This window comes from Microcaecilia unicolor, chromosome 3 (genome assembly GCF_901765095.1).
Source record: "Microcaecilia unicolor chromosome 3, aMicUni1.1, whole genome shotgun sequence".
In the NCBI taxonomy this organism is placed as follows: Eukaryota; Metazoa; Chordata; class Amphibia; order Gymnophiona; family Siphonopidae; genus Microcaecilia; species Microcaecilia unicolor.
Genome location: NC_044033.1, coordinates 124152130 through 124179798, shown reverse-complemented (window position 1 = coordinate 124179798; position 27669 = coordinate 124152130). Strand labels below are relative to the sequence as shown.

General features: G+C 39.7%; 1 protein-coding gene across 1 annotated transcript in view; it reads right to left on the bottom strand.

Annotated features, from left to right (window-relative positions):
* Positions 1-27669, bottom strand: part of MACROD2 (mono-ADP ribosylhydrolase 2) — a 2039061-nt gene that overhangs the window by 1354152 nt on the left and 657240 nt on the right. Inside the window, exon 5 of the mRNA XM_030194677.1 lies at positions 3574-3690. Coding sequence (XP_030050537.1) covers positions 3574-3690 — 117 coding nt within the window. The remainder of the gene's footprint in view (positions 1-3573; positions 3691-27669) is intronic.

Below are 27669 nucleotides of genomic sequence, written 5' to 3'. Positions count from 1 at the left end.
ATGTTGATACAATCTAAACATGAAATGCTATCATTGTCAAGGGCATGTATATTTTTTCTTATTTGGTAAAACATTCTAATGACAAGTTGAATCAAATGTGTTGTATTTTTCTATTGTAAAGTAATGGAAACATTTTGACAATTCCACTAGAGAAAGAAAACCCACTCCAGGACTGACAACTGCATTCCTCTAGCTTTTACTGAGAGCTAAAGTATGACAGATGCTTTTCATAGCAAGTGCCAATCAGCCTTTGCGCAGCAACTTAAAATATAATATATCACTTTGATGTCTGTGGATATAAATGCATTCACAATTCAGAAATCGGTGTGAAGTAAAAGTCATCTTGTTCAACAATTGCCTCTGCGGTACTTAAAGTACAGAAAGTACATATTATTTATACTTACATGATTTATCTCAGATTGCCAGTTAGATTACGTGCTGGTAAAGTATGTGTACTACCCTCCCAATTATAAAACAATATATTGCAGTACAGTCTAGTAAGTAAAGAGAATTCTGGAGTACAGTAGTTACAGTCCATTATTGGAAACTAGATGATTCAGGGGACTGGCATAGAGCTGCAGAAGTCTTACATTCAAAATTGATTCAGGCTGTTAGTGCAAAGATCTTTACCATCTGAAAGTTATTTGGCATCCTTTAGTTAGATAGTTATTTAAAATATATTTATATTCTACCAATCCAATGTTTTTGTAGGATTACAAAAACGTACATAACTATCAAACACAGTAAAACAATAAGTATATAATTAAAAAGAGAGCATCCATTTCCCTAACCCCCATTCTTCTTTGCCTCCTCCACCCTCTCTTGATGACACAATCTTTCCTACAGTGATTCCATAAAAATTCTTGAGGTTTGCTTTGACCCCAAGCTCTCACTATCACATCAACATCATCATCTGGTCCTCCTTCTTTGAACTACATAGGATCCACACCCATCGCCAACTTCTTTCCTTAGCCCACATCTGCACTTTGATCCTGAGCCTAGTCATTCCTCCCCTAGACTATTGTAATTCTCTTTCTGCACATTTGCCCATACACTCCATTAAGCACCTACAAACTCATTCAGTCCACTGCTTTTAAACATTATTAAACTTGTGCACTGGGCCCACCATTTTATTCATGTCCTTTCTCTGTTACGGTCTGTATGCTTCCTCTCTCCTTTCATATTAAATTCAAAATCCCACTACTTGTCTTCAACTGTTGCTTCCCTTCTGGCCCAGTTTATATCAATAATCTCCTCATCCCCTATACACCTAGCTATTCCCTCCACTCTTCCAAAAGTGATCTTCTTCACCTTCTTCTACCCTCTGCTTAAGCATTTCCCAGGAAAACACCTTCAGCTATCTCAGACAAAAGTTCTGGAACACACTACCTCCCCATATCAGACTTGAATTTTTCTCATCAGATTTAAGACTCTTCTCAGCACACCTCTTCCAAGAAGCTTTCTGTTGATTTCCCAGCCCCCTCCATTCTCCTCTTCCTCCTGCCTCTCCCTCTATCTTTCGCCTCCCTACCTTGCCTGTACATATAATTTTTGCATTGCAAACCACATAAATGCCATATCTGTGGCCATCAGCATTATATCGTGTTTCTGAAAATAAATTAAATAAATAAAAAATATCTGTCACCTACTCACCCCCACTCCCACTCCCAGAAGGCTCCTCTCGTAAAGAAAGTGAGTTGAAGACTCTTCCTAGCCACAGCCTCATGATGCAGGTTGCACCAATTGGCCCACGGAGGATGCATTCTGTCTACACTGGTTCTTAGTGATGCTTATTCCCTGTTTTGCTCCCTACACCTATGGGATGTCCCCTGAAAAATTCCTCTGCTTCAGGCAGAATGTGGGAGAATTTTCAGGGATATCACTAAGAAAGTACGATATGAAGGTACTTTCAGTTGAAATTTTTTGCATATCTTAACAGACTTGAGGATTGCTATATTTTTCAATTTGAAGCTCTTATCGAAGCAACAATTTTATTATAGACAATATTATAGACAAATAATAAAATTTTAAACTCTACTCTCTGTTCAATAGGGAGCCAGTGTGAATTTTTTATAATTGATGAAATACGAGTACAAGGAGAACATCCCGTCAAAACACGCATTCTTCAAAATACCAACCAATAACCCATTGCAATAAACAAAGGGCAAATTGTACTTTGAAGCACCAATCTAAAATTTGAAAAAGTTAATGAATCTTTCAGTCTCCTCACACTTCTCAGCTTACAAAAGACAGATGTAATGATTATTTGTACATGAGCATTTATTGAAAATGCAGAATCTAGAATAACCCTTAAATCCCTCATCTCATTAGAAATAGGAATACAAACATCACCAATGTCAAACTGTTGCAGTACATCAGAAATAGGGTACCTAGATAATAATAAAATTTTTAAGTCTTTTTCATGTTCAACTTCAGATAATTTTCTCTAAGCCAATCTTTAATAAATCTCAAAGACAATATAAGTCTTTTAAACGTGTCTCCTATTGTATAATCAATTGATAATAAAAACTGAATGTCATCTACATACAATCTAAATGAAAGATTCAGGCACTCATAATGGTATGAGCACAATACATTAAACAGCTGATAATGTAGACCCCTGTGGTACAGCTGTATTTGAGTCATAAACTCTCGATTTCTCAATACGATCAACAACCAGAAACTTTTATTATCAAGAAGGGAACTACACCATTCTAGTACCAGACCATCAAGCCCAATAGATTTCATTCTATTAAGTAAAATCTGATGGTCTACAGTATCAAACGCAGATGAAATATCCAATGTAACTAAGAAAAAACACTGACCCTTCTCAAAACCAGTCCATATAACATCAAGCACAGAAATCAACAAAAATTTCTATATCATGATTCGATCAAAACCCAAACTGGTTCTGATCAAGGACATCGTTTTCCTTTAAAAACTGAACAAACCGTTCATATACTATGTTTTCAATAACCTTAGCAAGATATGGGAGAGACGAAATTGGCCTTTAATTATCTGTCAAAGTAGAATTTATTTGCTGCACTTGTATCCCACATTTTCCCCACCTATTTGCAGGCTCAATGTGGCTTACAAAATGTTATAGCAACATGTACACATTATAGGATAAGAATTTCAAAATATGGCTACAGATGGGTACATAGAATATCAAAGCAATCATATTAACGGAATAATAATTTTACAATTGTTACAAATAAGAGTGCATAAGTAAATCATATTGGATTGGAAGTGGATTGAAAGATCAACATAACATAACATAATGATATCAAAACAAGATATAATATTCAGTCGTGAGGATGTAATTAGGATGAACAGAAAGAAGAACCTTTCATAAATGGCCTAACTACAGCTTTCTTCAAGAGATCACATACATTAAATTTACTTAAACATTTTTTAAAAATCTAGTTCCATAAACATGGACAACTGAAGCAGATACATCATCATACAGGACAATCTATTATTAACCATTAAGAACACAATCCAGAAAGTGAACTTTAAATGAAACATTTTATGCTGACAAAAACAGATTTTTGTATGTCATTGTCTACTCACACTTTGCTGGCAGGTTATACCCACAGGTGATTTTAGCTTGCCCAGTTGCACAGCCAATCAATGTACGACATTCAGCAAATAGGCAGGGACCAGCAGCTCTATGTATACAGCCATCAACTGAAGGAAAAAACAAACAAACCAAAAATATATCTCTTACACATACATATTAATGAAGAATTTGTTTATCGTTAATGAATTTATTCCTGCAATAAACTTTGGAGAATAAAGTAGGTAGAACACAAAAGAAAGAAATACATTTGGGAGTACAAGCTATGCAGCCTTTGGCAAACTCTCAACAGTAAGAAGACACATAAAGTTAGGAAGCAAATATTTGCATAAATGACAGCATTCTAGTCCTTTATGTGTGTATGTAAACATGTACATGTGTAAATAACAAAAACCTGGCTATGTGGTATTCTGTAAGTACATATATATATATTAGATAGCGCATACTTCGCAGGTGGGTTCACAGGTAGAGTCTGGGTGACGTACACGTTTACACACATAGGACTAAATTCCGAATATGGCACTGAAAACTCAGCACCAAAAAAATGAGTGCTAAGCATTACTCTATAAATGGCATTCTGAGTTGGTTGCTATTTATAGAATAGTATTTAGTATTGGGATCTGAACGAGGATTTATGCCAACTGAAACCTGGTGTAAATCCTTGTGTTTAAATTAGGCAAGGATCTGCCTAATTCTGTAACACTGCGCACAAATTCCACAAATGTCCCTGAGCCGCTCATGCCCCTCCCATGGTCATGCCCCCTTTTTGGATCCACACGTAAAGGTTTATGCATGCCTCTTTATAGAATAGCAACTAAAAGGTGCGTGCGTAAATTCAAAATTATTGCCAATTAGTGCTGATTGTTAGTGCCCAATTATCACTGCTAATTGGCTCATTATGAAATTAAATTGCATGTACAAATTTGGACATGCACCCAAATTTGCAAGCTATATATAGAATTAGGGGTATAATCACCATGATGGTATTCCATATGGTGGTAGAGTCCACAAAATTAACTCCATATTGGTTGCAATTTTATAAAAGCATATTTGTGGATAAAGCACTGTTTTATCTGTGGAAATGCTTTTAAAAATTATTTTCTCGATTATCAAGGAACTATTTTCAGTCTCTTTTTGGGACAAAGTCCATGGATACTTTATCTTAAGCTTCAAAGAGAATTAATAAGTGTACTTTGATTTTGAAATTTGCCATCTAAAATACCTGCAGGTGTTTGTACTTGTTTTTTCTGAGGTAGAAGTTTGCTGGGGAAGTAAAAGATATTGGGCCCGATATTCAGGCCAGTGGAGGGAGCCCGACTAACTCCTGCAGTCGGCAGTCAGCCCGGATATTCAATGCCAGGCCATTTCCAGTGACCACCATTGAATACCCGGTTTATTTTTGGCTGGTTTAAATTTAACCATCTAAGTTAATATTCGGAGATAGCTAGTTATGTTTAAACTGGCCAACGATATTTCAGCTATTTACACGGCCTAATATGGTCACTTACAATAGCCGGCTTTGCGCTGAACATTTGGGGATAGCTGGCTATACCACGTGATATAGCCAGTTATCTCCTAATCGCTAACCTGGAATATTTAGCAGGAGATAGCCGGTTATCCCCTGCTAAATATCACCAGATAGCCAGTTAAGTGCCATTTAACCAGCCAGGTGCTGTTCCTATAGCTAAAGCGGGGGGATAGAGTTGAAAATGCAATGTATATACATACATTTCTTCCCTTGATCTAAACTATAATGACTATGCTGAAACCAAAATTATAAAACCACTCTTCCAAGACTGTATCAAACGTAATTTTGAACTAGAGCACCTGATCCAGTTTTAGTAGAACCTCAGTAACACTTTTGACCAGAATAACTATAAATTAGGACAAAAAAAAACATCATATGGGAAAGAATGCCAATATCTGGTTTGCAAGACCAACATGAATTACCATGGGTTACTTCATTTAGGTCCACAAAACTCTATGACATTGAAAAATATAAGGACTGTGTCACTGAGGCAAGTCAGGAGAAACTGGGAACCTGTAACCAAAACTTTCCCAGATATGGTCCACGAGAGATCCCTTGCCTTCTTTTCCTATATTTTCTTTATATCAAGGAATCTTTTCCATGAGCCATAATGGAGCAATTTATAAATACACAATGCAATTTTGAAGAGAGAAATTATTTTGAGAGCAACGGCTTCCAGCCTCCAACAATGGTCTAATTCCTGAATACTTATAATCACACTTATGCTTTATTACATGTTCCAGCTGCATTCAAGTAAAGAATTGGTAAACAGAAAGACCATACATACTTTGGATAAAGTAGTGTGGTAGCTCTGTTAGTCCACTTTAAAAGATAATAAATAGAATTAAAACAAATGAAAGCAAAATAAGGTGATACCTTTTTTATCGCACTAACTTAGTACATTTTTGACAAGCTTTCAAAGCCAGAGCCCTCTCGTTCAGATCCAGAATATGACTCTTCCTTCAAAAGCTTTACTAAGGCGCTCTAACAATTAGCACATGATAAATGTTAAGAAGCCTGTAGGAATATAATGAGCATCTTAGCATTTAGCCCACCTTAGTAAAAGGACCCCAAAGTGTATTTAGTCCTAAATAGGAGGCGGTAAGGGATCTCCAGGAAATGGCCACATGGGAAATGTGTACTTACCGCGCAGCCAGTTCCTTTTTTGCTGCCTTTTATCCACTGTGGTAAAAGGGGCCTCTCGGTACACAGGAAATCCATGCACCGATGCTACCGCAGGGCAGGGCCCCTTTTTTCCGCAGCTCTGTAAAAGGAGCCCTTAATGACTTAAGGCTAAGAAGTACCCACCACATCAGCAGCACACACTGTATGCACTCTGACTGGGGTGGCAGTGTCTCACCACTGTTATCTACCATGTGCTGCTGCTTTTTCAAGGAAGCGGACGATTAAGAAGAAAGCAGGGCCCCAATCGTGTCTTCTTACTAGTTAGATCATGAATCTAGAACATGAAACATACGATCCTAAACAGTGGTAACACCAGGAAATATTGTACAACTAAGCAAATGCCAATGTGCTACTGTACGCAAGATTTAAAATTAAGAAAGGTAAAGGTACTTTGCTCTGACTTGAAACAGATGTAAAGTCAAAAGAGTACTTGCACATATATAGTTATATTTCTCTCTCTACAAACTGAGGACTCACCCAGCTCGGCCTCCCAAGAGCAAGGCCTAATACACTGGGAGCAGAACAGGTCCCGGACAGAGGCAGCTCCCGCCAATGCCGGACCTTCCCTTTACCACTGTACAAAGCCTGCCCACTGCCATGCAGAGTTTCATTGTTAATTTCGGCACAAAACAAAACATCCGCCAGGAAGCTGCAGACTGTGGCATGGGGGCAGGGACCCAATGGAGAGTGCAGCTCTGAGGCACCCATCTCCCACCCCAGCACGTCACAGCATGAGGCTCCGGTTCACACGGGGCTCCAGCGATGGCAACAGCGGAAAGGATACTTATTGAATGGATTGCTGGGTGGACGTGTCTGGAGACTGCGACTCCTTGAGAAGCTATAAGATTTGCTGGAGTTCTTGCTGATCAGGTTTCCACTCATACTCCATCTTGGTTTGCTTTTTGTGCCTGGAAGTGATTTTAAGGCACAGGAGGGAGCAGAGGGAGGAAGGGAACTGCAGGCCTTTGCGGAGCTGGGAAGGGAGAGATGTGGTGGGCGCGAGAAGGGAGGGACTGACAGGGTGCTTTTAGCTATAAGAATATCTGAATTGTTCCAAATGGATGCTATTTGGGACATTTTGGAATCTTCTACTACAATAGGGTCCAGTACCCAAAAGGCTTCTCATGTGGCTGTAATTACAGGCCGTTGCGCTGCTTTTGAAATAAGGGATATTCTCAGGTGAAGATTTAAAGGCACTGGAGCAACTCAAAGCTAACATAATGCATAGCTTGTTACCATGCCTGTGCAGTATTGGTTAACACATGCTAAACTGCATGTTAACCTCCAGATTCCATAAATGTCACACAAATTTCCATGTGCAACTAAATTGGCTAACAAGCCAACTAGCACCAATAATTAGGTGCTAACAATTATTGGTATTAATTGACAATTTGCATTTGTGTGTGCAAATTACTGAGCACTATTCTATAAAGATCTACATGCAACTCAGAAGGGGCCTGGCCACGGGAGGGGCATGGGCAGGTCAGGGGCATTCACTGAAGATGTGCGCAGTATTACTGAATACTGGGGATCTGTGGCTAAATTATGCACCAGGATTTACTCCCGTTTCAGCTGGTGTAAATCCCCAGGCCCAAAGTTAGGCATGGAAATTGGCTCTAAGCCAATTGGAGCACCGTTTACAGAATAGCGCTCCGTGTGGATTTCTTGAGCACTATTTACTAAATCTAGTCCTAAGTGCCTAATGCATTTCAGTTAAAGGGCCCATAGTTTGGTTCCTGCTCCCTTCTGAAGGTATTAAAACCTTTTCTTATTTCAGTTCCAAATGACGAGGTGAATGATCTTTTTGATTATATGGTGCAAAGATGAATAATTACATATTTTAATTGGTTTTGATCAATAAAATATATTTTGGTTTTTCAATGATCTGCTTCGTTTATTTTACAATATTGGCACCAGAACTCTCCTCAACAGTGTACAATACAAATGCTCTTGCACAAATTTACAACTAACTGCTCTGAAGATGTAAATATGTTTATCTACTCAATGCATGAACTCAGGTGTTTTATAAAATACAATACTAAACTATGCCCCTGAAATTACCTATCACAGTCAGCCCCGTTTTAAATAGAACCTAGAAATTGGAATTGAGATGTCAAAAGAACAGGAGTTTTGCAACACTTCAAAGATCATGTATTATAGATAATACAAGTCAATATAGTTTGTCACATGGCATAACTTAAAATAAGAGAGAAATTATACTATTTAATCCTGATTACTAGCATTTATGCAAATAAAGTCACTACTTAACAATCTTTTGAACCACTCCATTTATAAGTGATTTCTCTCTTTACATTCATGGTATATCATTAAGTTGTTCAGAAACTTACTGTCATTCCATTACAAATCAACTCAACTAGACAATTTAAATACTCTACTTATAGGATCTTCAGCTATGCTGCCTACAGTAATTTAAAAAGCAATAACATCAACCTGAGTTACTATCCACTTTGAATGTATTTATGAATTCATATCATCCCAGCCTTCTACTTAGCACATTTCTACTGTCTCTTAATTTACCCCTTCCATTGACCCTCTTATTTTTTGAACAGAGAGGGAGGGTCTGGTAGATACTAAACCAAGACATAAGCCTGTTCTGCACAGAGTGACAGGACGATTCTAGCCACCTTGCTGAGCACAGTAGATGCACCATGCTGGTTTTTATCTGCCATCTGTTACTATGCTAAGGAACAGCAGAAGCAAACTATAGTGGTAGCCATTCAAAGTTAATTTCAGTGTTTCATATCCTGGGAGATGGAAAGTTTCTTAAATTACACTGTACCAGTTTTCACCCTGGACAGTCATACAAAAATGTAAAGCAGATTTGGTTTGCTTCAGGATGCGGCTGCTGCTTTTAGATCAAGACCATCTCTGAATCCATTCATGGGTAAGCTAGTTCTGGGTGTTTCAGCTTCTATTCCAAGCATTTTTAATTTTTCGACATTTAAATGTTTGAAAGAGAAGCAGAAAGATCAGGAATTATTTGCCTCTTCTTTAAATTATGCAAATCAATGGCCACCCTAGAACTCCTAAAATAAAATGTTTGAGATGTACATTACACATTGAGTGCTTATATACCGTGCTAGCCTCATGAGTTCAGCGAAGTTTACAAGATCAAAAGAGCCCAGTAAAATCTGATATGATTACATATTGTTCAAATGCCACCTAACAATTAATAAACTTCATACATTTCATGTATTCAATTACTATCAGGCTCCTCTAGTTAATTTGCTACAAAACATATTCCTGGAGGAAACGTCCATGGCCTGCTATTGAGACAGACATGGGGAAGCAACTGCTTGCCCCAGGATTGGTAGCATGGAATGTTGTTACTAATTGGATTTCTGCCAAGTACTTGTGACCTGACTTGGCTACTTTTTGGAAAGCAGGATACTGGGCTAGATGGACCATTGGTCTGACCCAGTATGGCTACTCTTATGTTCTTATGTATGATGGCTCCACTGTCTGACATTTTCAATGCTTCTCTATAGTTGGGTGTAGTCCTGCATGAAGTAAGGAGGAGGCTGGGAGCTACAAGCCAGTTAGTCTGACCTCTGTGTTAAGTAAATTATTGGAAACACTTCTAAAACAGAGAATAGTGAGGTTTCTGAAAACAAATATATTGCAGGACCCAAGGCAGCATGATTTTACTAGAAGTACATCTTGTCAGATAAATCTGATTAATTTTTTTGATTGGATGACCAGAGAATTGGATTGAGAGAGAGCACTAGATGTGGAGTACTAAAAATTTAACAAAGCCTTTATAGTATAGTTCCATACAGATGACTTCTAAATAAACTGAGTGCCCTCAGTATGGGTTCTAAAATGACTAACTAGGCCAAAAACTGGTTGGGTGGAAGGCTACAAAGAGTAATGGTAAATGAGCTCATTCTGAGGAAATGGATGTTACAAGTGGTTTGCTGCAAGATCAGTCCTTAGGCTGGTTCTTTTTAACATTTTTCTGAGCGATATTATGGAAGAGCTATCTGGTAAGGTTTGCCTCTTTGCAGATGATACCAAAATTTGCAATAGGGTAGACACCCATGATGGTGTGGATAACATAAGGAGGGACCTATCAAAGCTTGAAGAATAGTCTAGAATTTGGAAGCTAGGATTTAATGCTACAAAAATCTGAGGGAGTGGTAAAATTTAGCGGGTAAAATACTTCTGTGCGTGAAAGAGGATCTGGATGGGGGTGATCATATCTGATGATCTTAAGGAGACCAAATAGATAGAAAAGGTGACCCAACAGTCAGCTCGGGAAATGGCACGCACCAAAAACAGATCTACTGCTGGGCACGCCTGGCGATAGTGCTGTTTTCCTGCGCCCTACCATCCTTTTGTAAAAGGGCTCCTTAGTGAGGAATTTAGGAGTTTATTTAGATTCAAATTTATGTTTTAAGGTTCATATTTCTTTAAGGACTATTTTCTATTTTTTAAGAGTGATTAAACACATTTTTATTTATTTAAAAAATGTATATTCAGCAAAGAAAATTTTAATAAAGGTTGTACATGTCTTGGTTTAATCATCTTCAAATATTGCAAAATACTACAGCACATTTGAAGGGAGGCTTGCAAATGCATGTGTTAATCAATAACCTACAGTTCCTATTTTAAACCCAATCTTTAAATTACCAAGCACAGAGCAAAATAATGTCACTTACCCAAAGAAATGCTCTCTTCTCTCAGAATTTCTTAGAATGAAAGTTAAGTGGGACCTTTCCTCTCTATATAGTTTTGATTCTAAGGGGACTGCTTCAAACAGACACTTTGAAGCTAAATGAGTAATCAAATTGCCCTTAGTAACCTTTGCAACTATTCTACTTGCTCACACCTTAAGTAACACTTAATTCAGGTCAGTAGCAGTGCTATCTCTCCAGCAGGCAAAGAACAGAAAATAACTTTCTTTTAGGACAAAGTTTGAGCCTTGCTACTATCCTTTTAAATACTCTAGGCTGATAAGCTTCTACCTCTATCTTGATTTAGACCTGGATATTTAATAATGGTGCTCAGACATGGTCCAGCATTCAACATCTTGGGTTACATCTGCCTGCGGCGGTTAGCATGCAAAATAACACTGACCGCCAAGGGCTGAATATCAGATGGCAAATTTGTAGATGAGACAATGGAGATTTCAGAGACTTGTCCAAGATCACAAGAAGCCACGGTGAGATTTCAAATGGGGCTCCCTGGTTCTCAGTTTGCTGCTCTTACTATTATGCTACTCCTCTCTCAGCATGACACAGTTCGTTAGGCTATGCTCTGGTTTGGCCCTGAAGCCTTGGTCAGGCTAACTTTCAGAGTAGGCCCTGTACAGCACAGTGTCATGCTGACTCCTCCATACGACTCATTTTCAAAGCACTTAGACTTGCAAAGTTCCATAGGTTACTAACCTGCTTATAATCGAACGAGAAAAACGCCCAAGTTCCGACCTAAATCGGGAGATGGACGTTTATCTCACAAAAACGAATAAAGCGGTATAATCGAAAGCCGATTTTTGGACGTTTTCAACTGCAATCCGTCGCGGATGCGGACAAAGTTGATGGGGGTGTGTCAGAGGTGTGGCGAAGGCGGAACTGGGGCGTGGTTATCTGCCGAACAGAGATGGGCGCATTTCACCGATAATGGGAAAAAAGTATGCGTTTTTAGCTAGAATTTAGGACACTTTTCCTGGACCCTGTTTTTTCACGAATAAGGCCCCAAAAAGTGCCCTAAATGACCAGATGACCACTGGAGGGAATCGGGGATGACCTCCCCTGACTCCCCCAGTGGTCACTAACCCCCTCCCACCACAAAAAATGAAGTTTCTCAACTTTTTATTTTCACCCTCAAATGTCATACCCAGCTCCCTGACAGCAGTATGCAGGTCACTGGAGGAGTTGTTAGGGGGTGCAGTGGACTTCAGGCAGGTGGACCCAGGCCCATCCCCCCTACCTGTTACAATTGTGCTGCTTAATGCTTATTAGTCGTCCAACCCCCCCCAAACCCACTGTACCCACATGTAGGTGCCCCCCTTCACCCCTTAGGGCTATAGTAATGGTGTAGACTTGTGGGCAGTGGGTTTTGAGGGGGATTTGGGGGGCTCAACACACAAGGGAAGGGTGCTATGCACCTGGGAGCTCTTTTACCTTTTTGTTTGGTTTTGTAAAAGTGCCCCCTAGGGTGCCCGGTTGGTGTCCTGGCATGTGAGGGGGACCAGTGCACTACGAATCCTGGCCCCTCCCACGAACAAATGCCTTGGATTTATTCGTTTTTGAGCTGGGCGCTTTCATTTTCCATTATCGCTGAAAAACAAAAACGCCCAGCTCACACATCGTTGAATAAAACATGGGCATCTATTTTTTCCCAAAATACGGTTCGGTCCGCCCCTTCACGGACCCGTTCTTGGAGATAAACGCCCATGGAGATAGGCGTTTTCGTTCAATTATGCCCCTCTAAGTCTTTCAGCTCCATGGAGGTAGCCACTAACAATTGCTAGGAGAAGAGTGGGATACTACCCACCAGGAAACCAAACTTTCCCTGGGGAGGAGAATTGAACGATGGGGTCAGCAACCCCTTTAAGCCACTATCACCACATGGAATTCTGGCTAGTTGGGCAGATTGAAAAATAAGCCTTTATCACACACGTTCACAAAACTGCTCATTAATATTTAATCGACATTACTGCAGTACAATACTTTACTATAAAAATAATATTTTTTTCTACATTTGTTTGTGTTTGCTGATTTCTTTGTACTGTTTACCACATGAAGCCCCTTCTGCTAAAAATGTTGTATCTTATTGTAAACTGCTATTTTTAAAACAACATATTTTCTGTGTGGCACTACCAAACCTAAACATACTATTTCCATGTAGTTCTCTGATATTTTCTGATTGTTTTTATGGAGCTTTGCTTAGATTTGAACAACCTTTGCTATACTAAAACCAGGATTATTGAAGAGATTTATATGCTCTCAAAAGAAAAGGCATGACATTTTGATTTTTAGATCATAGCTAGAACTTGCACTTTCGAAATACAGGTTGAGATTAAGTAGCTTGCTATTAAAAAAATATATAGGAGAAAAATCTTTAAACTTTGAAAAGGATTTTTTGCAAGCACTTTCTCAAAAGCCCACCTAGCCATGTGTGTGCATGCACACACATACATACACACAAACAAACAAACACACACACTTGTAATGAAGATCTGGCCAGAACTACAGATACTTTGTAGCAGATGCAAATTTCACACTGTAAATCATGCAGGGGCAATTCAAACTGAACCCATGCTTTGCCTGCCAGCTCCATCACCCCCCATCCCAGCTCTGTCCAATTTCAGGGCAGGCAAAAGTACCCCACACTGCAATAAATTCTTTGAAAACTGCCTTTACAATTTTTGTTTCTTTAATTATTCAGTTTTTATTAGAAACTTTGTTATCAGAACAATTCTCATTAAAACAAAACCTCTTAAAGGACTTCTGCAATACAAGAGAAACAACTCCTTACAAAATGCAATTTAAGTTGCAAAATACATTTTGATAAGAATATAGCATTAGATTCTATATATCATGCCTTAAAATTCTGCACTGAAATGAAATTCACCTAAACATATTCAATAAAGTATGCCTTAATTTAGGCATACTTTATAGAACAGTGGCATACCAAGGGCGGGGAGGTGGGGGCAGTCCGCCCCAGGTTAATGCCGCTGGAGGGGTACAGAGAGCAGCCACATACCTGTTGGCTCTGCTGGTTCCCTGCTCCCTCAGCCCCGAAACAGGTTACTTCCTGTTCCGGGGCAGAGGGAACAGGGAGACAGTGGAGCCAAGAGACGCGCCGCTTCTCCCAACAGCCAAGAATGCACCGGGGGGGGGGGGGGGGGGGGTGATGCGCTGGGGGGGGGGTGTCATTGCACAAGGAGGGGGGGGGGTTGTGCTGCACCCGGGGGGGGGGGGTGCGTATCAGCGATCCGCCCGGGTGGCAGCTGACCTAGGATAATCACCGTTATAGAATAAGCTTAAATTTCCACGTGGTATATAGAATATGCTGAGCAGCCATGACAATGTCTAACTCTAGGCACAGCCATTTATGCCAAATAAAACTTGGTGTAAATACGAGCACCTAAGTTAGCCACAGAGCAGGTGTATTCTATAACTCTGCATGTAGTTTTCCACTCTTTAACCAACAATGTTTTTACAGCGAGGAGTTTAAGTCATGCATAATATCCCACAGTAATGAACATAAGGTTATAGCTACCGGTTTCTCCAATTCCTTCAACAGTTCTCTGGAAGGCTTCTGACCCCAATTCAGGCTGCAATGCCCTTCAAGGATGGCTTCAATGAGGGGAGATCTATCTACCTTTTTGCGGTTGGACACCGCAAGTGACAGGCTACCCAGCAGAGATGCCGAATGCTGACTCAAGGCTTCAGATTCGGAACGCTGCTCTGCCTCCACAGTAACACTTCCTAGTTGAAGGGGTATGGTCCATTGCTCAGGGCTGAACGAAGCCCTGTTGTCATTGCTGCTTTAGCCCACCAGCCTAAGTGGGGCAAAGAAAGAGGCAGCTTTGGGTCCAGTTAGTTATTTTAATTATTGCACACTGCTTTTTGCCATTTCCATGAAACAAATAAACCATAAAAGGGATTACTGTGAATGCACCTAACATCACCTCTTGAAGTGACATTAACTATACCTGTATTAATCAACAACAAAGGATAAGAGAGTCTGATATATAAACACAAACGAAAACCTCTCTTTATGTCAGTAGCAACGTACTTCATATAATAATGCATTCAGTATGTTATGAAGTACGACACATTGAAGTCACGCAGTGCTCAAAGTTATTGATGTCATGCACACCTTGGCCACAGTCGATGAGACTGACCTACCCTGCACTTTTATGTCTACTTTCATTTAGAAGTTTAAGTTAAGTATTTTTTCACTTCTATTTTTTAGATCCATGAGTTTGTTTTTCCTGTGACATTTTTAGTAATATAGAGTAAAAGAGATAAGGGTATTTTTATGCCGATGAAGACAGTTGACCCATGTGATTTCCTCTAGACCCTATTTAAAATATATATTGAATGGAGGCTTGGGCACAGAGGCTTTTCCCTTTCTCAATAATATTCCTTTTGCACTTCACAGGAATACAGTATTATATGAAGTACGTTGCAACTGACAAGAGAGTTTTTCGTGTGTGTTTATTAACTGTACCTGCCCCACCTGTGTATTTGACATTTAGCATGTGCAAATTACTGGGCACTAATTTCAATATGCAGTCCATATCCAGTCCCCATCCCTTCCCGTGCTAAGCACAGGAATTTAACCATACGGGCTGTTTTAATGCTTGGGCCTACACTTACATTAGCACACGCTAAAACCCTGTTAACAGGAGGGTATGATTTTCCACAGCCACTTTTAACATTTATAAACCAAACATACCATATTCCTCCAGTAATTTACATCTATGTACATTTATGTTTTCTGGTTAGTAAGTTTTATTTAAAGTGGAAGCGGGAAGAATAAGTATAATAATCAAGGACAACTTAGCATGTGACATCAATATACATTTATGTTTTATGGTTAGTAAGTGTGTCGCATAATATAAACTTAATTGTCAGAGTTATTGATTTTGCTGGAATCAGATATATGTAAAATATACAGCTGCAAACACTTATTGGAACAGTATCAGATAAACTTTTCTGACCATCACCCTCCCATGTAACAAAAACTAGCTGGGTGGATACCTAAGTCCATCAACACATCTCCAAAGAACAAAAATCTGAAGATGGACAGCAATCACAGAAACTGGAGTTAACAAAGACAGTGAAACTCCACCTATTCTCAGACAATGACTCAGAGACTGAAAGCCCATCTACTCACCTAATCTGACAAAAGAAACCCATCTATGCCAGACTCTTTTAACCCTGTCAAATATGGATGTGTATCTACCAGCAGATGTCCAGACAGAAAGTCTTATGATGTCATTAAATATGCGACCAGTTACCATGCTCCATCTCAAAACTAGATGAAACTAGATTTCAGCTATCCATGAGTTTTCATTGAATCGAGTACACCCCACCTAACTTCAGCCTATGGTCCAACAAGAGATTATAAAAAGCCTGGAACATTTTCAGTTCGCTCTCTTGGCTCTTTGCTCTGCCTCTTTGCTATTCCTGATCTGCACCTCCATGGACCTTGCTAGACTTCACACATATCCAAGATAATACTCTCTCTAGGCTCCAGCAACAACTCTGCAACAAACAGACTTCTTTTCCAGCAAGGATCTTCTTCATCACCCCAACCAGCAGCCTCCATCAAAGTGAGTTACCATTAATCCAGCCTAATTTATAATCTTGAAGCACATTTCCCTTGTGAAAGATTCCTAAAAACTTCCTCTCTCTTTAATATTATTACATTACTTATATTATAAATAAACATTTTAAAGTTAAATATATGGTCTTTATGTTCTGAGCACAAGTCCTTAAACCTTACAGTGCAGGTTAATGTAATTCAACAAATATATTATTTAATTCCCCCTTTTCTTACATATTCTTATTCTTATCATATTACATTATATTAAATTGGTGGAGAATAGAATATTATATATTATCTTACAAGTGGAAGTGGGAGGAATAGGTCTAATAATCAAGGACAACCTAATATGTAAAATAATAGGTTTAAAATATAATCCAAAAGAAACATTGGGCCTCTTTTATCAAAATGTGCTAGCAGTTCCTGGTGCGGCATGCCAACAAAGCCCATTCACTTTGAATGGGCTTTGTCGGCATTGCTGTACAAGAACCACTAACATGGCTTGATAAAAGAGGTCCATTATTAGCCAATCCCAAACTCTCAAAAAATGTTCCCAAACTTTAATCCAAAATTGAGTATATTTTTAACGTATAAAAGTCAATGAGAAAACTTCCATATGACAAATTCAGCATAGCTTCTCCAAGCTTACATTATCCTGAAAAGATCTGGCAATACAAGATATGGAATGTATTGTACCAGCACAGAACACATTCTTTCTTTAATATTGTTCCCATGGAATGTCACCACCCTTACAATTCAATTTGTTCTTCCACACTTTCTCCAAACCAATGCAGGTAAGTTTTCTCAATTTAAAACATTTTATTTAGGTTTGGAGCCAGGTGACCTGAAGCAAATACTGATTCTAAGATCTTAAGATCATCTGAACTTTTATTCAACTCCTTCAATTAAATTTTAAGATGCATTATAGATTCTCCTAGTTGTATCCATTTAAAACATTGTATTCAAGTGAACATTTTCTTGAACTAATGAAACTGAGATACTCTCTTGAGGCATTCAAAATTTATCATAAAACCCATATCCCCTTGGTTTACAAGTGGTCCAATTAGAATACATTTTATTATTAATCTTGATATCAGGAATGAACCATAATTAACTTTTAGTGGTGTTTCTCCATGGGTCTGTAATTGAATGTTGACTTATGCATAACTATAATACTATGAAAATCCATGAGACTCTTAGATAGAAATCATCTGGAGCAAATATTTAATGAATGAATGTTTTGATGTGAAAGAATGATTGGGCTTAGAGGTGAAGAGCAGGGCTAAAATTTAAATCATAAAAGCAAATATTTAACTTTTTCTGCATTTCCATACTTCAATATTTCCCTTCCTTCTTATTGTTATTATAGTCTAATAACTTCCAAATGTTAACAAGGAGGTCAATTTTCAGATGGATCTAACCAGCTAGTAAGTATCTGGCTAGATCGAAGCCTTTGAAACTTGATTGTTTAGACTGAGTTTTAATAAGTGTCTTCAGTGTATAGAACAGCATTTTCCCCGGATTCTACATATGGCACCCAAATTTGGGCTCGCTACTGAGATGTGCATTCAAATTAATTGGTTAACAAGCTCTTAACTTCAAACTCATCAATTGATTAAGAAATCATTCCTGTTAATGTGTAGACTGCATTCGGAAATATTTTGAGGTGGATCAATTCAGATTATTGGTATAGGCGCTGGTGTTAGCACAGATGGATTACTGTAATGTAATATAATTGGAATGCTCATGAAAGTTACTGAGAAAGCTGCAAACTATACAAAATACCTCAGAAAGATTCATTTTCACCCTGTCAAAAGGTGAAAGATTAATCTTTTCTATCAGAGATTACATTGGCTATTTATGGAGAGGAGAATTATTTTTACATTCCTTTGCATCCTTCACAAGATACATATATGGTGGTGTAACACCATATTGGTGTTCTACCACCATATATGTATGCTTCATTTTGATTTGATCAACCTGTTAGGGAGCAAAGGAGTTGTAATCATTCCTTTTTTATCCACTAATATAACTAAAAGGGAAGAAACACATGATTATTTCAAATCTCTCTTGCATATCAAGCTGTAAAAATATGGAAGGTTTTACCTAGGGATTTACAGTTCATTTTGAATTATTATACCTTTCGGAGGTCAGTGAAGACTTCCTTTATTTCAGAAGTTTGTGTTAGAAACATTAGTATCATTTTTCTTTGCTTTTATTCTATCATGTAATTCCTAGACATGTTCTAGTTTATTTTATTATTGTAATCTGAGTAGAACGTTTTGGTATTAGCAGAATATAAATGTTATTATAATTGTTTTGTTATGGTCTGTTATGTTAAGCTTGCGGTATTTGCCCTTAATGTATATTAGTTTATCACAAAGCAAGGTACATAATACTGAAATGCAAAGAACACAAATACATACAAAACGCCTCATTTTTAAGCAGATTAAGTAACTCAGCAGGCACTAAACTTCATGAACTATGGGGTCCTTTTACTAAGCTATGTAAGCGTCTTTGCATACCTAACGTGCGCCAGAATGGAGTTATCGCCCAACTACTGCATGGCTCTTGAATGTTATGTTTATTTATGAATTTTTAAAATAAGTGTTATACCTTTTTTTATGGATTTTTATAAATGTCATACATCATATTTATGGTTTTTATGTTTATTTTTATAATACTTATGGTTCATATTTATAAGCTATTTATTTCCATACCATTCATGATTCATTTTCATATATTTATCTATGTCTATTTGCCTAGACCCCTGACGCAGGTGGTTTCAGCCGAAACACGAATCGTGTCGAGTCTGATTAATAAAGTCAAGCTGAGACACCCTTAATTTGAAGGTTCCTTGTACTTTTTTGCCATTTGTTTTTAATTACATTTAGCCAGCTAGGGCTGGGTTGTACAATAGGGCAGCTACAGGTAAAAGTTCCACTTGTAAGTGCCAATATCACCACATAGAAGCTGCCAGGTCTGTGCCATTTATTTTTTCAATGTGTATCTTTGTATAAGTGGTTGCTCCCACTGCACATGCTGACAAATACATTTGTACTCTCACAGATCCTTTTCTTAAATACCAGTAGAACTGAGGACATCCCAGACTGGATCTCTCAATTCTGATTTCTATGTTCTATGTACCTTGGAGCATAGGAGCCGACTCTGTGGGTGCTTGAGCACCCCCAATATTGAGAAAAATCATTGTATGGGTCCAAGGAAGGGTTATTTCCACCAGGCTTAGCACCCCCAATAATTTTGAAAAGTTGACTCATATGCCTTGGAGCTCTTCATGTTGCATTATGTGTGGTTGTACTATTAGTCTGAGGATAATGTAGGGGGAGGATAGGGCATAGGGTGCCTTCCCCTTTGTTTCTCCCCCAGCATGTCTAAGACTGGCACTGATTACTGGCCAAGAAGGAAACTGGCACAATTTAAGTATACAGATTAGTACTAGCAGAAGAGAGTAAGAGGAATGGCGAGGGAAGGGAGATGAGAGGAGGAGAACAGGATTGCAGACTAGTCTCTATTGTCAGTCCCCTCAGCCAGCCAGCCTATCTGGATTCTTGCAATGCCCTAGGAACAGCTGGTACCAACATTAGGTGGTTGTCTGTGAATCTGAGCCATGTGGGTGCCTATATTCTTGCATTTATTTATTTAACAATATTTAAGTTTGAGGCAAGTTACAAGCCATAATCAAACTAACTGTCACATCAGCATCATATCACAGCAAATAAATAAAATACATCTAACAATATAATAAAAATAAAGAGATATGATCTCTAATCAATATTTTTACTAACCTAAATACATAGAAAAACAAACATAGAGGCATATTTTCAAAGCACTTAGCCTCCCAAAGTTCCATAGAAACCTATGGAACTTAGCCTCCCAAAGTGCTTTGAAAATATGCCTCATAAAGTACAGAATATTCCTACAAAAATCAGGCCCGATTTTCAGCCGACGGCAATCAGCATTTTGCTGACTGCCACCAGTGTTATCCTCAGAAATTCAATGTCAGGCCATATCCGGGCTCTAGCACTGAATTTCCAGGTTTATGGAGCCAGCAAAAACATAGCTGTTTAAGTGTCAATATTCAGCACTTGTTTATTTATTTATTTATTGCATTTGTACCCCACATTTCCCCACCTATTTGCAGGCTCAATGTGGCTTACATAGTACCGTCAAAGGCGTTTGCCCAGTCAGTGGATAACAAATACAAAGTTGTATAGTGATCGTATGAGGTATAAGTGGAGGGTCGAAATGGATGAAGATTGTGTGTTGTCCTGTGCGATCATAATCATGCTCTGTTGGTAGGTGAAGAGGGTTACATGGGGTCGTTGGGGTAGGCCTTTTTGAAGAGGTTGGTTTTTAATGATTTCCTGAAGTTCAAGTGGTCATGGATTGTTTTCACAGATTTTGGGAGCCCATTCCATAGTTGTGCACTTATATAAGAGAAGCCGGCTGCCTGGCTCTCCGTTTTTCTTGAGCCCTCATCCCCATCCCTCATTCTTGGTGAGTTCAACATACACATTGATAACCCATCCGACTGATATGTTTCTCAGTTCCTCACTCTTACCTCCTCCTTCAACTTCCAACTGAGCTCCTCCACCCCTACTCGTCCTCTCTTCTACTTGCTCACCCTCCAATTTCCGCGCATCAGCTCTTCCTCTCTCTGACCATCACCTAATCACATTCACACTTCAGCACCCCCCCTCAATCTCGCCCAACACTAAATACTACTTCCTGAAATCTCCAAGCTGTTGACCCCCTCACCTTATCCTCTAGTATCTCTGATCTCCTCCCTTCCATCATGTCCTCCGAATCTGTTGACAAAGCTGTCTCCACTTACAATGCCACTCTCTCCTCTGCTCTAGACACCCTTGCACCGTCCATCTCCCGTCCCACAAGGCGTACTAATCCCCAGCCCTGTCTGACCCCTTGGCACCCGATACCTTCGCTCCTGCGCCCGTTCGGCTGAACGCCTCTGGAGGAAATCTCGGACCCATACTGATTTCATTCACTTCAAATTCATGCTATCCTCCTTCCAATCCTCCCTATTCCTCGCCAAACAGGACTATTACACCCAATTGACTAATTCCCTCAGCTCTAACCCTCATCGTCTCTTCGCCACCCTCAAACACCCTCCTCAAAGTACCCTCTGCTCCCCCCCCCCTCACTCTCTCCTCAATCTCTGGCCGACTACTTCCGTGACAAGGTCCAGAAGATCAACCTTGAATTCACCACCAAACCTTCTCCTCCTCTTCATCCTATAACCCACTCTCTCAACCAACCAACCCAGGCCGCCTCCTCCTCTTTTCCTGATATCACCAAAGAGGAAACCGCCCATCTCCTCTCCTCCTCGAAATCCACCACCTGTTCATCAGACCCCATCCCCACCAACCTACTTAACACCATCGCTCCTACTATCACCCCCACCATCTGTCATATCCTCAACCTCTCTCTCTCCACTGCAACTGACCCGGACACCTTCAAGCATGCTGTGGTCACACCACTCCTCAAAAAACCATCTCTTGACCCTACCTGTCCCTCCAACTACCGCCCCATTTCCCTCCTACCCTTCCTCTCCAAGATACTTGAATGCACCTTTCAGAGCCGCTGCATTGATTTTCTCTCCTCTCATGCCATCCTCGATCCACTTCAATCCGGCTTTCGCCCCCTACACTCGACTGAAATGGCACTATCTAAAGTCTGCAATGACCTGTTCCTCGCCAAATCCAAAGGTCACTACTCCATCCTCATCCTCTTCGACCTATCCGCCGCTTTTGACACTGTCAATCACAACCTACTTCTTGACACACTGTCCTCCTCTGGGTTCCAGGGCTCTGTCCTCTCCTGGTTCTCGTCTTATCTCTCCCATCGTACCTTCAGAGTACACTCTCATGGTTCGTCCTCCTCCCCTATCCCACTCTCTGTTGGAGTTCCTCAGGGATCTGTCCTTGGGCCCCTTCTTTTTTCAATCTACACCTCTTCCTTAGGCTCCCTGATCTCATCTCATGGTCTCCACTATCATCTTTATGCTGACGACACCCAGCTTTATCTCTCCACACCAGACATCACTACGGAAACCCAGGCCAAAGTATCGGCTTGCTTATCCGACATTGCTGCCTGGATGTCCAACCCTGAACTTATTGTTTTTCCACCCAAACCCACTTCTCCTCTCCCTTCCCTTCACTCTCTATCTCAGTTGATAACACCCTCATCATCCCCGTCTCATCTGCCCACAACCTCGGTGTCATCTTCGACTCCTCCCTCTCTTTCTCTGCGCACATCCAGCAGATAGCCAAGAACTGTCGCTTCTTCCTCTACAACATTAGCAAAATTTGCCCCTTCCTCTCTGAGCACACCACCCGAACTCTCATCCATTCTCTCATTACCTCTCGCCTTGACTACTGCAACCTACTCCTCACCGGCCTCCCACTTAGCCACCTATCCCCCCTTCAGTCCATCCAGAACTCTGCCGCATGTCTTATTTTCCACCTTGACCGATATACTCATATCACCCCTCTCCTCAAGTCACTTCACTGGCTTCCGATCAGATACCGCATACAGTTCAAGATTCTCCTACTAACCTACAAATGCACTCGATCTGCAGCCCCTCCTTACCTCTCTACCCTCATCTCCCCTTACGTCCCTACCCGTAACCTCCGCTCTCAAGACAAATCCCTCCTTTCAGTACCCTTCTCCACCACCGCCAACTCTAGGCTCCGCCCTTTCTGCCTCGCCTCACCCCATGCTTGGAACAAACTCCCTGAGCCCATATGCCAGGCCCCCTCCCTACCCATCTTCAAATCATTGCTCAAAGCCCACCTCTTCAATGTCGCTTTCGGCACCTAATCACAACACCTCTACTCAGGAAATCTAGACTACCACAACTTGACATTTCGTCCTTTAGATTGTAAGCTCTTCTGAGCAGGGACCGTCCTTAGTTGTTAATTTGTACAGCGCTGCGTAACCCTAGTAGCGCTCTAGAAATGTTAAGTAGTAGTAGTATTTCAGTCCTTTGCAATTTGGGTAGTGTAGGCTTAGGTAGGATCTTACAGTAATCAGCTTTGGTGAACTGCATAAAGGTAAGACTGACTTTTATGCGGTTCTATTTATGTGGTTGCCATGGATGGTTAAGTGTTAAATATTGGCACGTGACATGCCAAGTGCTAACTCTGCCCTTGAAACACCCCCAAACTAGCCAGTTTTGAGTTCTGCGCTAACTGGACATTATCAGCAGCGCTATCCAGTTAAGTACCACTGGATATGACCAGTTAGCCCCAAACAAACGATTTAACCGGCCAGGAGCTGTTTCTGGCCGGTTAAATTACTTTGAATATTGACCTCATCATTTCTAACCTAGAAAAGCCAGCTGAAAGAGCCATGTCTTTTTTCTGAAAGTTGGCAGATTCTTCTGCAGCCTAAAATGAAGTGGCAACGCATTCCATAAATAGGGAGGAAATAAGCAAAAGCTTGCTGACCTGTAACTACTGGTCTCACCTTATCAGTCAAGGTCAATAGTCCTTGAGCAGATGAACATTAAGGTCGCCCAGAAACATAACGGTACAAGTTCTTCATATAATGAGGTGCCTCATGAAACAGAGCTTTGAAAATCATGCAAAAAATGTTCAAGGCAATCCTAAATTTTATTGAAAGCCAGTGTAGAGTCATAATTTCTAACAGTTGTAACCTTTTCAATTTATTTTATTTAGATTTTGCTCACACCTTTTTCAGTAGTAGCTCAAGGTGAGATACATTCAGATACAACTGGATATTTCTCTGTCCCAGGAGGGCTCACAACCTAAGTTTGTACCTGAGGCAATGGAGGGTTAAGTGGCTTGCACAAGATCACAAGAAGCTGCAGTGGGATTTGGCCACCACTGGATTGCAAGACCGGTGCTCTAACCACTAGACCACTCCTCCACTCCACTTGTAACCTTTTTCAGTAACCCTACATATAGAATATTACAATAATCCACTTTAGCAAAAATTAAAGCATGTACAAATCAGAGAGGTCAAAAGTGCAAAGTCCAAATCAGGTGCTGTTTCCAGAAGAAATGTATGATGAAAGGCCAAGGAAACTAGCTGTTGTGAACCCAGATTATAAGCCTCTGATAAAGTCTCTTGCACATCCTCACAAAGCTGCTCCCAGGGCAAACTACTCACATAATGCTGTAGCTGTAAATAAACAAAGTTGTCAAGTGTAGGGAGCTGATATTCCATTCCCAGCTTTTATATCCTGCTAATTTCCAACAGGAATCATAGTGGGTTACAATAAAAATGCAATTGCAGTCTAAAATTTCATAGGTCAAAGTGTTTATCATATAAAAAGGTTTTCAAGGTTCTTCGAAACTGGAAATAATATTCTATACCTCAGAGTTGAATTGGGAACGAGTTCCATAGCTTAACTACAAAACAAATAAAAGAGCTATCATAGAAACATTTATAATGGATTTTATTAACTGTTAGAAGGCTTAAATTCAATGAATAATTACATCTAGAGGGCCAACATGATGATGGATAGGACATTAAAAATGTGTGATCCAATGGACAACAACCATTAAAAAAATCTTATAAATCAAACAACTTTAAAATATATTCTAGCCCTAAATAGCAGCCAGTAGCCAGTGTAGAACCCCCAATAAAGGAGTAACATGTTCAAACTTTTAGCAGCAAAAAATTAATCTAGCTGCGCAATTCTGCAAGAATTGCAACCTTACCTGAAGGGTCTGATGGATACCAGCATATAGGGAACTACAGTAATCTATATTATTACTACTACTACTATTTAACATTTCTATAGCGCTACAAGGCATACGCAGCGCTGTACATCATACACACAAAAAAAGACAATCCCTGCTCAAAGAGCTTACAATCTAGATAAGACAGGTAAACAGACAGAACAATTAAGGGTAAGGGAATAAAGAGGTGAGGATAAAGGACAGGGCAAGTGAGTAGAGGTTAGGAGTCAAAAGCAGTGGTAAAGAGGTGGGCTTTAAGTTTGGATTTGAAGATGGCCAAAGACGGGGCTAGGCGCACAGGGCTCTGGAAGTCTATTCTAGGCGTGAGGTGCAGCAAGACAAAAGGAACAGAGTCTAGAATTATCAATAGAGGAGAAGGGGATGGATAAGAGAGATTTATCTACAGAACGGAGTACCCGAGGGGGGGCATAGGGAGAGAAGAGAGTGGAGAGGTACTGGGGAGCAGCAGAGTGAATGAACTTATAGGTCAATGAGAAGCTTAAACTGAATACAGAAACGGATAGGAAGCCAGTGAAGTGACTTAAGGAGGGGGCTAATGTGTGCATAGTGACTTTGGCGGAAAATGAGTCACGCAGCAGAGTTTTGGACTGATTGAAGAGGAGAGAGATGGCTAAGAGGGAGGCCGGTGTGGTAAAATAATAGCCAGAGCCAATACTCTAAATTAAACAGAGAAAAAAAAGATGATCTGATTGCCCTAAGCTGTTTTAGTTTAAAGAATATCTTCCTGCTTAAATTATTAATCTGATTTCCCATTGTTAATTGTGAATCTAATATAAAACCCTAGATGAAGTTTCTAAAGCCAAGCACTCCCCTGTCTTAAGAATAACATTTTTTGACACGCTGACTAAGGAAGTACAAAAATAAAGCAATTTAGTTTTAGCTGTATCGAGTTTTAACACATTTTGCAATGCCCAAGAATGTGTCTTTCCAAAACATTCTGAGATTACTCTCTCTATGGGCTTCGTCTACAAAGCCGCACTAGCGATTCCTGTGTGGCAAATGAGAGGAAGCCCATAGTAATTGAATGGGCGTCCTCTCATTTGCCACACTGGGAATCGGTAGTGTCGCTTTGTAAAAGAAGCCCATATATTACTAATAGCAGGCGGTAGTGATAATAAAACAAAAATATCATCATCATAAGATGCAATATAGTATAAGAATAAACTTAAGAAATTCCCCAAGGAACTTATAAAAATATTAAACATTATAGGTGACACATTGTGGGACACCAAAAACTGAACTGCAACTATTGGAAAATTTCCCATTCTTCTTAACAATATACTGTCTATTATTGAAAAATTCCTTAAACCAATGTAAGACTGTTCCAGTAAATCCAAGCTCACTCTGCCTGTTTAACAGCAGGATATGATCCACGGTGTCAAAGGCACCAGACATATCAAGTTGCAGCAAGACCAAAGGAATATTTACACTTAACAGAATCTTAACCTTGGTAACCATTGTCACAAGCAGACATTCTGTACTGTGCATTGAGAACTATGAAGACTTTGATGCAGATCTAAATAGGACATTGTCTGAGCAGCTACTATAGATTCCATTAACTTAGCTAGTCATGGTATACTTGCCACAGGATACAACTTGGCCGCCTCAGACAAGTCAGCATCAACTGATTTTGGTATTGGTGTCAATATTATTTTCCCTATTTCAAACTAACTCCACTGGGATACTACCTAATAAGTAAGAAGGGCAATGGTCGAGCACACAAAATTTGCCAGCCATCTTTATCAATACAGGGTTAACCTCTCTTACTTGAACTTTATCAAAATCAAACCACAAACGGTTAGCTACAATATCATTGTCATATTTCTCTCCTGCATCTTGCAACCCCTTATTAAAACCAAATCCAGGTGATAATAATGTTGACCTAATTTTCTCAACCTTGTCTCTAAAATTATTTGCCAACTCCTCCATTGAGGGTTGTAATTTATCTGATAATTGGGTAACTGTAGCAGAACCTGTCAAGATCCTAAAGGTCTTAAACAAAAACTTTTCTGATCTAAATGATCCTCCCCCACTAATGTTTGATAATAAGTTTTTTTTAACCTCAGTAACAGCAAGTTTATATGATCTAATCATTGTCGTCCAATCCACCTTCAATTGTGAATGCATAGTCTTCCTCCAGGCCCTCTCTAAAAGTCTTCATGATCTTAATTCTCTTAATCAGTCTGAGCACCAAGGTGAATTTTTAATCCGGGGATTTTTCTTCACCTTTTCTTCAGAGAACTGGTCTAGGGCTCTATCTGCATTATGATCCCATTCTCTCAGCATGTAATTAGATT